At 41.0% G+C, this 20,824-nt stretch overlaps 1 protein-coding gene across 1 annotated transcript in view; it reads left to right on the top strand.

Annotated features, from left to right (window-relative positions):
- The window catches only part of exoc2 (exocyst complex component 2), a 59,914-nt gene extending 46,570 nt beyond the window's left edge, over nt 1–13,344 (top strand). The window contains exons 18-28 of the mRNA XM_039811819.1: nt 1,547–1,627; nt 2,686–2,745; nt 3,957–4,018; nt 4,104–4,173; nt 5,528–5,644; nt 6,973–7,114; nt 11,660–11,715; nt 11,829–11,951; nt 12,184–12,245; nt 12,670–12,729; nt 12,832–13,344. Of these exons, the coding sequence (XP_039667753.1) occupies nt 1,547–1,627; nt 2,686–2,745; nt 3,957–4,018; nt 4,104–4,173; nt 5,528–5,644; nt 6,973–7,114; nt 11,660–11,715; nt 11,829–11,951; nt 12,184–12,245; nt 12,670–12,729; nt 12,832–12,925 (927 nt within the window). The 3' untranslated portion in view covers nt 12,926–13,344. The remainder of the gene's footprint in view (nt 1–1,546; nt 1,628–2,685; nt 2,746–3,956; nt 4,019–4,103; nt 4,174–5,527; nt 5,645–6,972; nt 7,115–11,659; nt 11,716–11,828; nt 11,952–12,183; nt 12,246–12,669; nt 12,730–12,831) is intronic.
- Nucleotides 13,345–20,824: the final 7,480 nt, after the last annotated feature.

The following is a 20,824-nucleotide window of genomic DNA, read 5'->3' as shown; positions in this document are numbered from 1 at the left end:
TAAAATATCACCGAAGCTTGAGCTACCACCTACGAGCTAAGCATAGTACAGTTAACGTGACTCAGGTTGATGCTAGCGGGCTCAGGCAAAGCACTGTTTTGGAGAGTGCTACTCACCGACCTGTGATTGAACAGGTGATCACTGGACGTCCGTGAGTAATCAAAATTATTTAGAAGTTACTGCACGCTATATTGACTCTGGTAAGTAGGGTTGGGTACCGAAACGTGCCGACCTAAACGGTAGTAACGAGACCGAAATAAGAACGAAAATTTCGGTGCCTCATTTCGGTGCCTGACTTTACACTACACTTGACAGCGGCATTTAACGTTAGCCTACCTTTTGCTAGCAGCTGGATTAAACCTATATATATATATATATATACTGTCTATGGATTAAACACGGATAAAATGCTGACAGCTAACGTTAAACACTGTAGAGGATTCCAACAGCGGGACGTAACAGTCTGCTCGTGGTGCATTCACAGTAATTGTAAAATACCATTTTACCATCTGGTGGTTGTTTTTGTCGTTCAACAGAAATTTACTGGTGAAATAAGTTATTGTTATAGTTATTACATTATTATTATATCTTTAATTTTGACCATGGCCTTAACAATAAACAAGTTCCTGACTGTTGTTTAGTACCCTTCTTGTTTTTCTTCTTTTGTTTACAGTAAATAAATAATAAACTAATACAAATCTTAAAGTCAAGTTCATAAAGTAACTTTCTCTGCATTCATTTGATTCCCAATCAATATCAATCTCCCAAATCACTGGTACGAATTGCTTTCCATTGTTAATATATACTTAAAAACAGTTCTGAAATGCAAAATAATAGAATTTTAATCATGTGATAAAACATGCAATTAATCGCGATTAACTATAGAAATTCAGCGATTAATCGCAATAAAAAAAATGTAATCGTTTGACAGCCCTATTATGTGATGATGTGGGGCTATTTTAATTCCAAAGGCCAAGGGAACTTTATCAGGATGCATAGTATCCTGGATCCTGGAGAGGATAGGAGCACCCACCACAAAAGCTGGATCCCCTCTACTTTAAAAATCTTAAAATCGCTCCTGAAACGTACAGGAAGCCAATGAAGGGAGGCCAGGACAGGTTTTATATGTTCCCGTTTTCTTGTACCATTTAAAAGGCGAGCGGCTGCATTCTGTACTAACTGGAGCCGATTTAGTAATGAATGATCGATCCCCAAGTATAAAGAGTTGCAGTAGTCTAACCGAGACGTAATAAAAGCATGAATAACTTTCTCAAAGTCTTTAGGAGAAAGGTAGGCCTTCATCTTTGCCAACAGTCTCAACTGGAAAAGGCTGGATTTGACCACTAGACTAATTTGCTTATCAAATTTGAACGAGCTATCAAAGATAACACCTTAGTGTACTTTCTGTATGTTTTTTTTGTCACTTTCTTCACCCATAATGTGTTTGCATCCCTGCTCAGGAAGCGGATAAAAATGTTAGCCTATTTTCAGGAGCCAGTTTTTTGTAATCTACGTGTTTTCTCCTTTGTTTTTTGTTTTTTTGCAGCCTTCACAGTTTGAACAGTGCGTGGTCCAGATGCTGCAGTCACTCAAAGAGCCCCTGGAGATCAAACCTGGAGAAATGAATGTGAGATTCTTACCTGCAATCATCAATGCAAATTAGGATTGCCTCCTTAGTATCGAGTATCGAAAAATACCTTGTCATTCAATACCTAATTTCAATACCTAAGGAGTAAATCTCATCAGTGTCAGTGAGCCAATAAGCATGCATCATGCTTCTACCAAGATCTAATAGTGTTGGTGATTGGCTGTCTAACGTTACAAAACTCTCCTTTACACACAGAGACAGGGCTTACGTATTAGGAGCTGAAAAAAAAAAAGATTTGTGCCGTAATGTAATTTCAATTTGGTAAAATGGATTTTATAAAATTGGTATTGTTTAGGAACCTGTATCGAAGTCACGGTATTGGTATCATTGCTGGTTTTGAAAATTTAGCACGATACCCTAATGCAAATACAGTAGCAGAAGTATTCATATAATGATCATATCCACAACTTCGGCCTCCTCAATTCCCTTATTGGTTACCACTTTGTGTTTTGGTACATCAATGTAATCTGTTTGGCCAGTCAGAGACATTTGTTTCGAACACTCTTTCAATATGTCATACTTGAGCTTGTGGGTGTTTCACTGTCGCAGCACACTGCTCCTCTTAGGATTGGTCAAAGCAAAGTATGGAGAACTGAACTAAACAATAGCATAACGTGTAGTCAAATCAAACCAACAGTTGCAGCTGTAGTTAAGAACATTTTCAGTGCACAGGGAACCCTGACAGTGTTTTAATCATTCCTTTTTTTTCTCTAGTGATACGTCTTCTGTACACCTAACGGAATCATCATAAATGATCACGTTTTTAGCAACAATCATCCAGTCCTAATAAATAAAGAAAGTCATATGAGATTGTGCTCACACAAAGAAACCATTCATGATACTGCTCTCTTTAGGAATCGTTATTAAACTTAATTCATCCTTAAAGGGACACTTTAAAATAGGAATAGCGGAGCCCAGATAAACAACATATGATGGTAATAAAAAAAACACAAAGCAGAGTAACACAATGTCTGATTTGATGTAACTTGAACAGGATAGGAAGACTAGTCTGATGTGTCTTACTGCCTTTTCTTCAGGTGCTGCAGTTGGACCAGGTCCAGGACCAGGCCACAGAGCTCAGTATGGGCATCATGAAGGTAAGAGCTGCCAGCCTGCAGCCACAATGACAGATATGGTTACATTATGGATGTTTTGACCGACACACAAAAGCACAGGAATTTGTATTTCACTTAACTGGATTTATAAATAGAAATTCTGAAAACACTAGACATCTCAAACCCATTTAACATGCAGCAGACCCCCAATTCTAGCTCTTAATTTTTGCTTTAAAGGAGCCTTTACACTGTGTGATCCTGGGCTGTCTGAGAGAAATGTACTGAACAGTGAAATCCGCTGCCAGCAGATTTAGCTTAGGCGCTCCAAACTTCAGGTGAGCATATGGTCTGCTGCTCAAGACGTCTAGATCAAACAGAAAGCAGGAGCATTTTAGAATAACGGATATGCAGCGTAAACATTATTTCATATTGTCCGATTTAGAGCTTTGACAACCAAAGACCTGCTGCGTCAAAATTCTGACAGTGCCCAATATTTAGTCCAACAATGTGACTGATTTGCTACTTTTTAAAAACATGACTGCAGCTCGAGTTGATGATTCTGCTTGCATCAGTTTTTAGCTGCAACCAGCTTTTGTGGCCACTTTTTGTTGCCAGGCATGGAGGTCAAGTGTGTGTGTGTGTGTGTGTGTGTGTAGTTGTAGTTGTGGGTGTGGGTGTTGGGTGTTTTATGTGTACGCTAATGAACGCATAGGTGCATGCACGTACATGGTCGCAGCTATCGCAAATTTGCAGCTCGAGTTGATGACTCTGCTTGCATCAGCAACCAGCTTTTGTGGCCACTTTTTGTTGTCTAGCATGGAGGTCGCATGTGTGTTTGTGTGTTGTTTGTGTACGCTAATGAACGCATAGGTGCATGCACGTACATGGTCACAGCTATCGCAAATTTGCACTTATTTTATTCTATTTACATCGTACAGCTTAACCAGTCTGACACAGATTGTCACCAAGAATGTATTTGTGCCATCTCACACAAATTGAGATGCAGTGAACTTTCAGCACTGTTGTTTTCGTCGTTTCGTTTAGTGTGTATAGGCGCCATCGAAATGATAACCTATTGCACCTTATGGTATACATACTGTCCACTTAATCACCCACCTTATGTTAATGTACCTAAGATCTAGGCTAAATCTGTTGTGAACTGAGCCAGGTTAACATGTAGAGTAAGATATAGGATGGCACCTCTGTTGTGTTGCGTGCCATGCCTGACAAGTGTGTTCATGTGTTCAACGCAGGTTTTCATAAACTCCTTGGAGCATCTGAGCACTAAAACTGATGCAGACATTAATATACCTCAGTAAGTATTTGGATGACTTTTTCATATCTTTGATTATAGTGTGCTTGACTCTGAAAACGTCTTAAAATCTCTCCTCTGTGTGCAGCAACATTTCAGTGGACCTGTGCTCCCCAGATCGGTTTACTGCAGTTCACGAGGGCTTCAGTCCAACATCTGTAAGCGTGATGTTTTTTTGTTGTTGTTTTTTTTTTTTTATTATTATTATTTCCGTTAAACTGTTTGGGGTTAATACACCTGAAATCACACATCTGCCAGCGTCACCAAAGCGTGGGCTCTGTCCTTTACACAACAGGACAAACACGTGGCATACTCATTCAAACCACAAAATGTTATCAGGCTGTTTCCTGGTTGTGGACAAGAAGCAGATACGTCCTCATTTCCTGTAACTAGTTTGATATGTTAGTGAAGGGGGTTAAGCGCAGGGGAGGAGGAGGACGAGGAGGAGGAAGAGCAGGGTGTAGAGTGCTTCTGGTAAAGGGAAATGGAGCAAGGTGCGGACGGGGTTTCCCCAGCCCAAATGTGCGTAGCAGAGGTTAGGTAGCAAAACTCGAGGGCATCGAGGGTTGTGAAAATATCATGATATGAAATCTAGTGTTTGGCAAGTTGACAAACTATAAAACCACCACATACAAACGAGGATGGTACCTGGCTACCATTACTAGATAGATCTATGGCTACATCAGCCCACTGAAGTCTCCTATTTTGTCTGCAGTCTACATCAACCTTTCATCAACCATCATTTGTGGTTGTCAAAATTTAGGCTAACCATTCATATCCCTCCTGTCAGTGTTTGTGTGCTTGTGTTTTGATCATGTGTATGCATTAGTGTGCGTTTGTGCTGTTGTACTTATTTATTTGTGAGCACCGAGTTGAGTTTTAGACCTTGCGAGTGAGGATATTTCCGCAAAGCGAAGACGATTTTGGGAAAGCGAAGACACCCACGCATATTAGAAAAATGAGGACAAGTTTGAAAAGTAAGGACGTTTTTGTGAAAGGCAGAACATTTTAGGAGATAAGGACATTTTGGAAAGTGTGTTATTGTTTAAGGAAAGAGGGGAATGTGTGAGGAAAGTGAAGAGATTTTAGGAAGTAAGAACAGGGAAGTATGTTTGAAAAGTGAGGAATTTTTGGCAAGTAAGAACATTGATCCAAAGCGAAAAGATTTTTCCAAGTGAGGACATTTTAGAAATGGAAGGACGTTTTTGCAAAGTAAGGACATTTAAGTTAGCTAAGAACACTTAGAAAAGAGAGGATATTTTAGGAAAGCAAGGACATTTTTGAAAGGTGATGACATTTTAGTTCAATGGGAACATTTGGAAAAGTTGGTACATTTTGTTGGGTACTCGCTTCTTCAAAGGGCTGTTTGACGGTTAAGACTTTGTTTAAGGGTTAGGGTAAGGGTTGGGTTAGGCATGTAGTTCTGATTTTTTTTTTTAAGGTCAGGGGCTTGGGAATGCATAATGTCTATGAGAAGTATAAAAGTATAAACGTTTGTTTTTCTGTGTATAGGAGCAGCGTCTACTGATCATCCTCAGTAACTGCCAATACCTGGAGAGACGCACCTTCCTGAACCTGGCCAATCACTTTGAGAAACACGGCCTCACGGGGACCGAGAAAATAACACGGGTCAGTTTAACACTCCAGTTCTTACCATTTCTCAGCTCTGCCTCATACTGCTGATGAGAAATGGGTTGTGTTGTCATTAACAACCAAGCTGATCAGACAGATGCTAAAGATATGACTCTTTTTCTTAAAAAAATAAGTAAAGGTCATTCTCTTGGAAGCTCAGTTCCACATTTGGTCCCCTTTCTGTTCTTCACACATACTTACACACACTCACAATGACTAATGGCTGATTCACAAAGCAAAGAAGTGTTCGGTTGGTTTTCCAGTAAAAACTGGTGAACATAATTTTCTTTGAAAGATCGATTTAGACGTTTACTTTCATCGTCTTAATAGCGTTTAGAGAGAAAGCTATGGGTGACAGTTTGTCCAGAAATATTAGTTATTAATATCGCTTTGAAAAAGTGTCTAACCCACAGCTGCCTCATTGTGTGGCACAGCTGTACCGTTTACACTGGAAAAAGTCAAATTCCCCTCACCTTTCATTTGAAACACTAAATCAGTTACAAACTGAAATTGTAAAACTTTTTGTCTGCTAAGGTAGAAAAGTTTTTTAAGTGCAGTCTTAACCATTTTCACCAGTCGATGACCTATATCACTACTGAAAATATACTCTTATTTCTATCATGGCCCAGCCCCTATATACCAGAGTTTCCACAGGGTCTTAAAAAGTCTAAAATTTCAAAATAAAAATTTCAGGCCTTAAAAAGTCTTTAATTAACTGAAGTATTGTGTTCTAGGTATTAACATTTTTTAAACAGGTCTTAATTTTCCTACCTTTAATGATCTTTTTTTTTTTTTTATTCTGTGGTGTTCTTGTCGTTCTTTCTTTCGCTAGTCCAAATATAATTTTCGCTGTCACACTTTTATTGCAGCCAATCAGCTTTCGTGTTATTGGCGCGAGTCTCTTTCGAATTGTACCACCGACATAAAACGGATTTTATTCTTCAGCTATGGGCAAGTGCAAGTTTAGCGAAACAAATGAATTTAGGGCTTAGTTGATGTTGCAAGAAAGGTCTTAAATATCATTCATAATGGTCTTAAAAAGTCTTCAATTTGACTTGGTGAAACCTGCAGAAACTCTGCATACAGATGTGTTGTATGTTGACACATGCTAAGATTTTCACTCTGGTTGTCAGAAGCTCTCACGGTACAAATGTAGACGTGTCAGTTTAAGAAAGACAACAAAGCCAAACAACAATAAGTAGACCAAGATTGATTATGTATATCTATTGATAGATGGATTTATTTATAAAAATGTACTGTATTGTATGCTTATAATGCATTTCTCCATTTTGTTGCGGTAACATTACGTGTCCTCGGCCTGCCAGGTGAGTGTGGACGCGGTACGAGAGCTGGATAGGAAACTCTTTGAGGCCTACATCGAGAGACGAGCTGACCCGATCGCAGGCTCTCTGGAGCCCGGCATCTGCGCTGGATACTTTGACTGGAGAGACTGCCAAACACCTACAGGTACTGTACAGCGCGGGGGAAATCACCCGCAGCCACCACTAGCTGACCCCGTTAATATCCAAAATTAGCCCCAAACAGTCCTGTTGGATGAGAATCTGACATCTCTGGTTTGATCTGTGTTGTTGTGGTTCGTATGTGTCATGTGTAAAGTACGGCTCTTTGATGGCTTACTGTAAACACCGCTGAGATCACGCTGTTGGTGCCCCTAAAGGTCTCATGGCCTTTGTGTTGTGCTGTGGGTGTGCAGCGATGTCTGTGCACACCAGTTTGACTTTGACTTTGACTTTTTTCTCACCAGATGCACCAAAACCCAGGTGAAACTTAAATGTGTATATGTGGTTTACCTTAGCACAGGATGTGAGGCAACATGTCGGGGTGTGTGTTAGAGCTCTGGGTGAATTTTCAGATTTACACAGTTTTAGAAAGGCAGTATTGATCGAAAGTTGGGCCTTGCTCTGGTGTGTTCCTGCCGGTGTGTGTTTGGGTGTTTGGGCTGCATGTGAAAGAGGAACATTTTGGACACAAAACCGCAGTTCTAGGATATGATACTTTCACTTGTTGCCCTTTTGTTGGTGTGTGTGTGTGTGTGTGTGTGTGTGTGTGTGTGTGTGTGTGTGTGTGTGTGTGTGTGTGTGTGTGTGTGTGTGTGTGTGTGTGTGTGTGTGTGTGTGCGTGTGTGCGTGTGTGTGTGTGTGTGCATGTGTGTGCGCGCGCGCACTGCAAGGCATTAACAATCCAGTTTCAGTCTGTTGTGGCCTCTGGTTGTTTCGCTGTTAGTTTATTAAATGTTAGTTAAAACTTACACATTAACTATGGTCTCTCCTGTTTCTTTTTCTCCTCACTGAGCAGTGTAAGGTTTAAATAATACACTTCCAGCTCCATGTATTTGCATTATTTTGAAATTTGCATGCATCTTATCACTTTTTTCTTTTAAAGAGTCAAACATATCATGAAGCAATAATGATCAATGGAAAATGAAGTCCTCTCACTTAGTCACATTTCTTGCACGAATGACGTTGGTTTCCGATACAATTTTAATCGCTTAAACGGTGACGATTTCACTGAAAAGCCACTTACATTCACCTTTTACTTAGACTGCTGTCTAGGTAAATAACACATGATGACACAACACTGGTGTGGGCAGAGCTGTGCCTCTTAAGACCTACAGTTTACAACCTAAGCAACAACTCCCAAACATTCTCCCTGGATCAAATCTTCATCATTAAAAATCACAAATTATGAGCTGCTATTTTAATCCAGTGATTTTGACATGGCTATAGAAATCTCCCTTATGCAAATTCTCTATACTAGTGCCAATATAACTTTTTGGTATTAATACTAAAAATGATACTTTCTTTGAACCCCAAATTTCCCCTTAGGGGATGAACAAAGTATCTATCTGTCTATCTTTCATTTAGAGATATACAGTTGTCTACAGAATCCAACAAAAGGCCGTGTGCATAAAAACAGAAGTTACACTGTTAACACCCAGCTAGAATTCATCCTTAAGCTGCCTACACCTGATCCACGGCAAAGCCCGCGAGGTAGGGCGCAGAGCAGAGAGGCAGAGCGCCGCGCAGGAACGTTCCGGAATTGGTTGCACCTTGAAAGGTCAGCGCTGGGGTTGGGTGCCTGCGCTTCTCTCTGATGCTCCGAAACGGACGTTGAGAGGCAACCGAAGCATCGCTGCGCGTGGTGCTAGTTAACACTACACTCGACAGCAGGTAACGTTAGCCTACCGCTAGCTAGTAGCTGGATTAAACACGGTTAAAATGCTGACAGCTAATGTTGTGTACAGTGTAAAGTGTGACTGTATTTCACTGTAGAGGATTCCAACACCGGGACGTAACAGTCTGCAGCTGCGTTCACTGAAACTGGTGCATTCAAAGTTATTGTAAAATACCCTTTTCCCAATCTGGTGGTTGTTTTTGTCGTTCAACAGCAATTTACTAGTGAAATAAGTTATTGTTATAAGTTATAGTTATTACATTATTATTAAATCATTTAATTTGGCTTTAGCAATAAACAAGCCGTTCTTTAATGTCGCCAACAGTTATTTAGTACCCTTCTTTTTTCTTAAACCTTTTTAAAGTATCGGTTCAGGCACTGTTTTAAAAGTATCGCTTTAGCACCGATATCAAAAAAAACAAAAAACGCTACCCAACCCTACTCAGCGCCAACAAGGTCAAAGTTGAAATGATTTGAACTTTGACCACACGGGGGCAATTCCTAGCGCTGTGCCTGGTTGGGCAGCACCGCTCTCCCCACAGGAAAACAATGGAACGGCCAGCGCAGAGCAGTTTTACCGCGGATCATGCGTAGGCGGCTTTAGAGAAGCAAAACTGGCAGAGCAGCTTCGGAGCTGCAGCGTTTTTTTCCAGCTGAGACACCTTTTGTTGACTCTGGTTCCTATGAGGGTTACAAATGTGAATAATTCATGTGTTTGTTTCCTTAATAATATCTTGGTTTCTTTTCCCTTTTTGGTTTTCAAGGAAATTGTTTGTAATGCAATTTTTGAGGGTTACAAATGTGATTAAATAATTTCTTTACTAATATCTTGTCCCTCTTATCCCTTTTCCTTTTGAGGTGGGTAGATTTAACCGATAAGAACATAGGATAGGCATATAGAAGCTTTTGCTTCGGCCTAAGCCTGTACAGTCACTGATTACTGTTTTTAGTTTACACTGTGATATGTTTACAATTATTGTCTTATGATGACCAGTGGTGTAGTCTATGTGATACACAGGTATACGCAGTATACCCACTAAGAAAGCTTCAGGATTTCCATATACCCTCTTAAAAATGCCTAATGACACGCAACAACATACTTTCTGTTATATTTTTGATATATTGTTGAATTGTCATCTGTGTTTTTCTTCTTCGCTAAATAAAGGCATTTCCACCGTAAATTGGTGAATAAAAGTTATCCGAATGCAGGAAATAAAGTCTTTGATGCTCAAAATAACCCGGGGGGAGGACACCCTGACCCCCCCACTATGATATGCCCCCCTCCCCCAAAGGCAGATTCTGGCCCATATATATAGGCCAATATATTTATATACAGTACAGTATACCCATTATAATACATTAGACTACACCACTGCGGCTGACTGAATTAACAGCTGCTATGATACAGAATAATCACAGAAGAAAAAATGCCGGCGGCTATACGTCCGCAGTCATAGCTCGGCACCATATGGGTCGGCACCATATGGGTCGGCACCATATGGGTCGAGTACATGCTCTGGATGAAGGGACAGGCTGAAGCACGCATGTAGAGAGGAAAGATGTATGCAGTCCCGCAGTATTAATTTAGTATTAATTTCTCCTCCTCCGTTGTTGCTGGTCAGCACTTGTACATGTAGAATGTGACGGTTGGTCTTTGTGGTATTTGTCCCGCCCCTCCTCCACCGTGATTAGACGGCTGGGTAAAAAGTGACAGTAACCCAACTTGAACATTCTTCATCTCTGCGATAGGGCTGCACCATATGAGGAAAATATCTAATCGCGATTATTTTGACTGATATTGCAATTGCGATAAGATTCACTATATTGGAGGGAATGATCGTTTTTTGTATCATTAATTCTCATTGAAAATGATTAAAATAATTCTAGTGTGATTTTTGTTTTTTTGTTTTTTTTGGCGAGGATCTGTACCAAACAGATTTTCTTCTTTAGTCTGTAGGAGGGGATTTGTGGGCCGGGACGTCTCTGCAGCACCACAGTACTTCATTCAGAACGGTTTGACACATATTTTGCCATTAACAAATATTGCGCCCCCCCTGCGATTTGGATATTGCACTAGTCCATATTGTGGTTTCGATGCAATTGTGGTTAATTGTGCAGCCCTACTCTGCGACCAAAAAAAAACTTCCAAACATGCAGCGCGCAGAACAGACGCTCATCGGCTCGTCATGCTGCTGGTGTTGGTAGCATCGAGTGAATATGCAGAGCTGGCATTGCAAAACATTCAACACGTATAATGGCCTGAGGAAGAACCGCTTCGATGGACGCACAACACCAGCAGGTAGAGTGCACTCGGTGCACTGTGGACAATTTAGTTGATATTAAAAAAGAAATTTCCCCAATGACCAATCGATTGGTTGAAGAGTAGGTAGGATTTCAGTTTGACCAAGATTTTCTTTGGTTGAATACAGCCCTACAAATGATGCAAGCACTTTGCGAAGCAGCTGGTGTGTGTTGCACTTCAGTCACACTGTCTGTAGCTCCACACACACACACGTTCTCTGACAAAAGTTAGATTTATCTCTGTGTGTAATGACAGAAACTTTGACTTTGTCAGACACGTTCTTACTTCTGGAAATACTCCGTTTTGTTTAGGCGAGGGTTGGTGCTGGGTAGAGCGTGCCGGGTAGCGGCTAGATCATTTCAGGTTTGCGGTGCATATGTGAAATGGGCTTGAGAGAGAACCTTCTCACCTTGGCGGAGATCACTACAATGTGATCTCTAAAATGTTATTTGTTAGCATCTCATCCTCCAGTCTACTTGGACTTAATGTTCATGCTGTGCCTTCTTCTCCCTCAGGTGTAAGGAACTACCTGAAGGAAGCTCTGGTCAACATCATCACAGTTCACGCCGAGGTAAAAACAACCGACACTCTTCTCACACACCATGAACTCTTCTCTTGTTCTTTGGACAAACGTTGCCTTTAACTAGCTGTTTTTTGTCTCATCACCAACTTTGTCTGTGTCAGGTCTTCACAGTGTCTAAGGACCTGGTCCCTCGGGTTTTGTCTCGAATTGTTGAGTCAGTTGCGGACGAGATGTGTCGTCTTATGCAATGTGTGTCCTCCTTCAGCAAGAACGGAGCCCTGCAGGTACACACTGGCACGCACTCACACAGTTATAGACCACTTTCTCACTCATAGTAAGACCCTGACTCATAAGTCGACCCTCACACTTGTTGGGGGATTTCTGGTCGTTTCTGATAACGCCGTATTTGAACTGCTGACAGTTGAAGATGTTCCTTTTATTTCATCTTCTCTGTTGCCTTTTTGTTTTTTTCATAAAACCCGACCCCCATGCCCCCCTCCCTCCTACCGTCCCCAGGCTCGACTTGAACTCTGTGCTCTGAGAGACGCCATAGCCGCTTACCTAAACTCTGAAAGCAAGTAAGTGCAGCACACGCACGCGCGCACACACACACACACACACACACACACACACACACACACACACACACACACACACACACGCACGGTCACACACGGTCACACAGTGGCACAGACGGGAACTTGCATTATGCGCCCAGTGATTTATGGTAGTGAATGTCACAAACATAAATCTTAGCAGTCGCACATCCCTCACTACAATCCCTATTTATGTTACTTGGTGGGTTATGGAAAGGAAGTGAAAGTAATCTGGTTCTGCTGTGCGCACGCACTGTGGTGTGCGCATGTGTGTGCGTACATGTACACTATGTGTTCATGTGTGGAGGTCAGCGTGCACGCCTTTAGACTTATTCGGAACCAAGTTTTTCTCGTTTCCAGTGTTAATAAAGTTCAACAAGTTGTAACTGAGCGTGTTTGTTTCTAGCGCCAGCTTCAAACTGGCTTTGGACGCCCTTCCTCAGCTACACAGCGGAGCCGATAAGAAGTGAGTCTCATACTGGGTACTTACAAAATAGATCTTTTTCTTTCGGTGTTTGCTTCATGCTTTAATGATGAATTTCACATGATTCATTGTTTCATCCGCCAGGTTATTGGAAGAGCTGTTGAACAAGTTTAAAAGCAGCATGCAGCTGCAGCTCACCTGCTTCCAGCCCTCCTGCATCCAGCCTGTCAAGAGATAAACGTCATCCACTCTAATCTACCACTATACTGCACTCTTTGTTTCTTATCTATGCGCAATCAGCAAATGAACCGTACCCGTATCCTTTCAGTTATCGCCTCACTTGCTAACTCATCACTGTTTTTCAGTGTCACTTTCAACTTCTGCTTCTCCAGATTGGGCACAAATGTCTGTTCATCTAATCTCGAAGACACTAAATGAGTTGATTTCATTGTTACTGTGTAGGGCAGTCCCAGTCATGTTGGTTATGCTAATCACACACGGCCACTCATGTAGCTTACAGGCAGTGTGCAAGTGGCTAACTGGAATAGTTGCTGTCAGACTGAAATATCTGTCCTAATCAAGATTTAAAGTTGGTGCTGATGCCTTGTACTGTGCCATCTCTGCTGCCCAATAAAGTAAGAAACGTACTGTTTAAAATGGTTTCATTTGGTTTTTTTGTCAAAAACGGCAACAATTTCAACTCAAGGTCCCCCTACTCTGCTTGTTTGTTCGGGTGCTTCTGACCGCCTCACACGTTCTTCAATCAGCAGATCAAGTTCTCTTAGTTGTCCTGGAACTGTAAGTGTTGAATCTTTCCATTATTCTGATCACGTTTTTAGGACTTCCCGTCCGTCTTGGCTTAAAATTTGAGCCCGACAGTTCATTTTATTTGACATGTTTTCAGCAACGACATGTTTTCAGCAACGATTGGCGGCTATCTGACTTTCTACAAATGGCTACTTCATTTACAGTAGCTCTTGAGGGATGTGTGACAGACACTCAGGCATACCTCTGCAAAAGGCCTCATAGGCCTCAGCACATGCACCTACGTAGATCTGCAACAAAATGGACATACCGGAGTGATAGATGGTCATGCTGATTTGCTGGCTGCTACGATTTGCGGTGAGAAACAAATCCCTTGAAATGGCTAAATGTTCACCAAAGTTTACTGACATCCCTTAAGTATTTAGCCGCCAACATCCTGCTAACTAACTGAAGCTGTTTTCTTATATTGACTCCGGACAATGTCAGGAGAATCAGGTGCGTACGGTACGTTATCTGGAGTTCCCCTTTTACACATTTAGCACACAACAGGAGATTGTGTGTGTGTGTCAGATGAGTTTTCACCTACTGGAAATACTCTGTTTGGTTTAGGCGAGGGGTGGCACCTGGGTAGAGCGTACAGGAGGCCGGACATGACGCGGATTACACCGCGACTGAAGTTCACGAATCTTGATGTCTCTCCAGTTAGACATTTTTTGTTAGCCTGGATGCCAGCCTAACTTAGCCCCGCCCCCACAACAGTTGAGGTCGGGAAGTTCGGTCTGGACTTGATCCGTTGTGGAGCATGTATGCTCGAACCAGAGCTGTTCGGACCAATCAAATTGTCGGGGGCGGGCTTTATACAATGATGGACAGATGATCAACAGTAACGTAATCAACCACGTCACCAAAGAGGGCTTGGGTTGAATTAATTTACAACAAAGATGGCTGCCATTGCGTCTGTTATAGAAGATCTCGACAGCGCATTCATTTTAAAAGGGGAACAGAGAACTGTGATCACGTATAGTATACACATCGCCACACCCGTCCTCACGACACGGAAACTGCCGCCTCTGCCTTTGATCTGTCGAAGACGGCCTTTGACTTGCAGCTTCTGTGACGTCTGTCTCCGTTGCTCTGATTGGTTGTAGGTCTATCCGTTGCTCTGATTGGTTGTAGGTCTATCCAATTGAGTGCAGAGGCATTTTCTTTCCTGGTTCGGTTGAAACACGCCCCATAATCACAGCCCAGCGGAGCAGTATCTGACTCATATTCTGACTAGAATCTGAGTATGACCACGTCAGGCTCTTCGTATAAATCACCCTTCAAAATCGGGCGTTTGGGCGTTTGTTTTCTTCCGCTTTTCACGCAAGCAGCATGATACAAACATCAGCATGAATTCTCCGCTCAATGAGCGGCTTTATTCATACGTTGGCTCAATCAGACATTACATGGAGTTTGTGCTAGGGAGCTGGCAGGGTAAAGACTGATTTAAGTCTGATTTAAGAGAGGGCTTGAGAGAGAACCTAATCTCCTTGGCGGAGATCATCTCTCCTTATTCCAGTACACTCAGTTGTCCTTTGGTTATCAACACAAATTCTACATTATTACATCAATGTGTTCTTTTTTGACTTTATAATGAAAGGCGGTGCAGTAGAAATGGTATGGTATTACATCATTATTATTATTTCCGAACCTAGAATGTATCAAATGCAACCTTGAATAAGCATATATGTCAAAGAAGTGCTAATTAGATTTGACGGTATAATTTGTGGTGTTCCTGTACTGGATTACGTTGTATTGTGATGTTTACGTAAATAATGCACCATGTAGTGTAGTCCCAATCTCTTGTCAGTCATCCACATGCAAGTGTACAGTTCAGCAAAATGTTTCTGGGGCCAACGTCCAGAAACAAGTATGACCTGCATGTTTACACCAATGCAGACCCACGTAAACTACTCTTTGTACATACAGAGGTGTCAATGACTGTGGCCAAACCTGTGAAGCCTCTGCAAACCGATCCCTTATCTTGTCTTTACACATAACAGATCCGTACGTCACACTCAAGTGACCCATTTTGCGTCAGTGCACATTTGCAGGCAGTTGGTCTGTGTGCACCACGGTTCAAACCAGCGGGTTTAGGCCATTCATCTCTGGAGCTCCAGCTCACCAGTTCACTCATGCTGTCTGGCATGAAGTTGTCTAGCTTGCTGGGAAGAGGGTGAGCCCAGGGCGTGTGCAGGGTGTGGAGGGTGGGGGCAGTGTAGGCCGTTATTCAGGGCAGCGAGCAGAACAGGCTGTTATTGGATCCCAGAGGAACACGGCGAGAACAGAAAGTGTGATTATGGTCGTGGGCGTAGGGACTCACAGAGCGAGCGGTACGGTTGTGGTAGGTCTAGTCACTCAGCCAGAGGAGACAGACGGCAACACACCCACAGCTGACATGAGAAAGTTTGACAAAGACACAAGGTTATCTGGGGACAAAGGTGGACTCGCTGTTGAGTTGTAGCAGAAGTTGAACCCCACAATTTTGACCAAGCTCCACCTGTACATTTCAGTAGTCTTTCGGCAATGGCAATTTTATTTGTATAGCACCTTTCATCACACAGAAACCCAAACTGCTTTACATTAAAAACAGCATACACATTATAACATAGCATACACAGTAATAAGAATACAGTATAAGCATCAGCACAACAAAACGATTCATAAAAGGAAACAAAATGCTAATTCACCCCCCACACACACGCATGCATGCATGTGCACACACTCACGCACATTACACACTGTAGTTAATCAAATGCCTGAGAAAATAAGTTTTTTTAGTTTACTTTTTAATGTGGACACCGTTGTGATGGATCAGGACCACAGCTTCTGGTTACAACTTTCTGTTATTTTCTACATTCATGCCCCTCAGAGCTTTTTTTCTGTCTTGGTTTGCCATCTACGTTTAGGGGAAAGCCATGCAGGGCACGCAGGAGTTGTTTTGATTCTCTGAGTTCTAAACTTAGCTCTCTGCCCTCCCACGGATTCATTCACAAAAGTAATTTCAAAGCCTAAACCCTTATCCGCTCTCTGTTTACAGTAACAGAGGTGAGAAGGGGGAGTTTTTTTTTTTTTTCTATATATTTTTTTTTCTATTCTCCTGCACTCTGTTCCATTCGGATGACGAGACCCGCAAAACAAATTCAGTGCGAGTGGGTAATTAAAAGGAATGGAGACATTTGACACACCAGAGGAAATTTAGATTAGCTCACCTGGACTGTTTTTGTGACAGTTTACTTTCAGTATTCACGCAGATAGACTTGCAAAAACACAGCAGACATTACAAAGATCATCAAGAAACAGAAGTCACACCGGAAATGTCTGTCTATTGCTTGCTTGGTTCAAGTGTTAAACATCATATGATTAAGGGAACCTACCCTTCCATTCTGCAGTATAAAGTCACCCTCATGCATTACTTTGTGTGAACATACCATATTTAAAATAAAAAACAGCGCATTTGTGTTATTTTTCAATGTGAAAAATATTTAGGTGTTTTGGAGCTCCATGTGACGTTTGTCCTCAGTGAGTTACAGCCATTTATTGGATAGTAGACAACAATAATACATTTTGTTGCTGTCTTTATATGTTGGTCAATATCACGTGATAATTAAATATCAAAGTGTTACATATCATTGGAATAAAATGACAACCCAGTCTGTCTATATCAGGGGTCTTCAATGTTTTTTGGGCTAAGGGACCCCCTACTAAATTGTAAAAAATTTAGCTGCAAATTAAACTGGGCCTACAATAACGTGTAGGGCGACCTAAAGCCTTTACACATACCTTTATATGGTGCATACAATACTAAGGTATTAAAATATATACAATATACATATTCATATATTTATACAACATGTTGAAAAAGTTGTAGCAGAGCAACTCACCGTTTTCTTAGAGAAGCACGAGCTGTTTGATAAATTCCAGTCTGGTTTCCGTAAAAGGCATTCTACGGAAACTGCACTTCTTAAAGTTTCTAGTGATATTATGATGTCCGCTGATTCAAAGGATTTTACAGTTTTGGTCCTATTGGACCTTTCTTCTGCGTTTGATACTATCGATCATAACATTATGATAAATAGACTTTGTGATCTGGTTGGGATGTCTGGATCAGTTTTAAAATGGTTCTCATCCTACCTTAATGGTAGAAGTTTTAGTGTTTATGCAAACATGAAACTGCAGAGTTGTCGTGTGGGGTACCTCCGGGTTCTGTCTTGGGACCTATTCTGTTCCTCTTGTACATATTTCCTTTAGGACAGTTAATTAGTCAATTTAGTGACATATCGTACCATCTGTATGCAGATGATATCCAACTGTACTGCTCGTTTAAGGAAACTGAGTTCTCTAAACTGTCATCTTTAATAAACTGTTTGACTAGTATCAAACAGTGGTTATGTGACAACTTTCTGCTTCTGAACTCAGATAAAACAGAAACTCTAATTATCGCCCCTGAAAGTCGTATCCCTGAGATAAAGCAGCATATTGGGGACTTAGGCTCGTCTGTCCAGCCGAGTCTCAGGAGCTTAGGTGTGGTTTTTGATTCAGCTATGTCGTTGGATCACCACTCTAAATTATTAGTGAGGAACTGTTTCTTCCAACTGAGAAATATTTCTAAGTTAAGAACACTTGTGACTAACTAAGGATGAATTAGAGATGATCATTCATGCTTTCATTTCTTCACGTTTAGATTACTGTAACAGTCTTTTTACCTGTCTGAGTAAGAATCAGCTTTATCGTCTCCAGACTGTTCAGAACTCTGCTGCAAGGCTTTTTAATGCACATTAACAAAAGAGCACACATCACACCTGTTTTAGCAGCACTTCACTGGTTACCAGTCCAGTATAGAATTCAATTTAAAATCCTGGTCATTACTTTCAGAGCCTTGCACGGTCAAGTTCCTTCATACATCTCTGATTTGATACAGCTACATACCCCCACCCGTAGTCTGTGATCATTAGGTCAGATGCTATTAGTGGTTCCCCGCACTAATTTTAAAACTAGAGGGGATCGGTCATTTCCAACAGTGGCTCCTAGGCTGTGGAATGACTTGCCTCTCTCACTACGTTGTGTGGATTCTGTCAAATCTTTTAAAAAGCAGCTGAAGGCTTTTACTTAGTCGAGGGGTTTTTATGGTTGTTTATGTTTTCTATTTGTATTTCAATTTGCTTGTGTTGTGACTTCTTGTGTTGTATTGCATTTTATTGTGAAGCACTTTGTGATTTTTATCTGTGAAAGGTGCTATAAAAATAAACTTTACTTACTTTAATGTTAAACATACATGTAGCACAGTAAAGCCTTCATTTTAATTTCTAATTATAATTTATACTTTTATTGATCCCCAGTGGGGAAATTAAAATTAATTATTAATTAATTAACTGTGGATGGCTACCTTACCTACAGGCCAGTAAAGCCTGTCATCAATGTTGTGTGAATAAAATAAAAACACAAATAGGCTGATTTCTCTTTGCTATTAATATGTTGGTGGCCCCCCCTGCAGTAACTCTGAGGACCCCCTAAAGGTCCTGGACCCCCATATGAAGATCCCTAGTCTATATATACTGGATTAGACGGCAGTTTTCTTTTTTGAAAATAACATTTTTATTTCCCACTGCAAACCCTAAAACACACACACACACACACACACACACACACACACACACTCATCTCTAGCGTAGCATGGTTTTTAAGGGATGAGGATAAGGCTGGCAATATTCTACACACTTTACTGCTTTTCTGCTTTATGTGCTTTATATCGTAATAAATTTGATATCTTTGAGTTTTTTCGTGAAAACAAGCAATTTGAAGACCTAACATTTGGCCGGGAGATTTGTGATTCTTTTGACTTTTATCTTACATCATTTTATGGACTTAACAATGAATCTGTTAATTAAAACCAAAATGAGCACATTAATCGATAATGAAAACAGTCATTAGTTGCAGCTCTGTCAGCTGTGTTAGGGGTCATAATCAACTTTCAATTAGTCAGTGGATTTCAAAGTAAAACATCACAATTTGTTTTTCACAGGCAACCCTATCAAGTTATGGCATCTTCCCTGCTCTTCTTGTAAATCATTTTATGGCTGTGACAGATGCTTTTGTGGGTTTTTTCGCGATTGTTTTCCGTGGAAGTGGAAACAGACTCTAATCTGTGAGCAGAAGCCAGGAAGGCTTTCTCTCCAGCGTAGCGCGGAAAGCGTGGCCAACCTCTACCTCTCTCTCTCCTCCCCCGTGATGTCATCACATTTGTTTGTGATAACGAAGTGCTTGATTAACCCGCCTCATCCTGCATCTGAGCCACACTTCCTGTTCAGACGCAGCACACATAGTACTGACGTTACCCAAAGAGCTCGCACAGATATGAACAGAGGCCGTCACTCTTTTGCACTTATATGCCTTTTATTATTATTTTTAAAAACAGAAATGTGCTTCTTTTTTAGGCAAAAAAAAACCTCCAAACATTGACTCCTACTCTTTCTCAGATTTGATTTCTGACACATTTCCAAAATATATCATGTAAGTGAAATATTTCATACAAAAGTTGATAAAGCTTATCTAAAAACAGCTCCCTGAGAGTTTCTCACACAAACACAGCCGGGCACAAGACTTCATTCATAATTTACCAAACGGTGGTGATAGTGTCTCCTAGTAACAAAAAGGTATTTAGAAGACGTGTTACAAGAGAAAATCCATACCACTCTCATGTCTGTACAGCAAATATGAAGCTTAGCTTAGCATAAAGACTGCAAACAGCTAGCCTGGCTCATTCCAGAGATAAAATATCTTCCTCCCAGCACCTTTTAAAGCTCACATACTGTATAACACATTATATATTGTTAGATATTTGTATGAATTAAAACAGTGTGAAAATGACAGTCAGGCTTATGGCTCCCATAAAATGGTGAATTTGATGTTTTTACACTTCAGTTTTGTACTGATCAAACAAAATATTACGTGTTAAATTGTGAGCTTTAGACGTGCTGGTGGGTGGATTTTGTCAACTTTTGACAAAGCCAGGCTAGCAGTTTCCCCGTTTCCAGTCTGTTGTGCTAAGCTAACTGCACGTTGGCTCCAGCTTCATGTTTACTGTACAGCCTTTTTTTATTTTTATTTAACCTTTATTTATCCAGGTAAGTCGATTTGAGAACAACTTCTCATTTGCAACAACGACCTGTCACATTCACACAGTTCCTTGAGACTGGTATGTCTAACAATCACCTGAAAGTGCTCATATTATGCTCATATTTTCAGGTTCATAATTGTATTTGGAGGTTATATCAGAATAGGTTTACATGGTTTCATTTTCAAAAAAACACCATATTTTTGTTGTACTGCA

The sequence above is a fragment of the Perca fluviatilis genome, chromosome 9 (assembly GCF_010015445.1).
Source record: "Perca fluviatilis chromosome 9, GENO_Pfluv_1.0, whole genome shotgun sequence".
NCBI classification, from domain to species: Eukaryota; Metazoa; Chordata; class Actinopteri; order Perciformes; family Percidae; genus Perca; species Perca fluviatilis.
The sequence above is the reverse complement of the archived record's forward strand: the minus strand, read 5'-3'. Positions and strand labels throughout refer to the sequence as shown.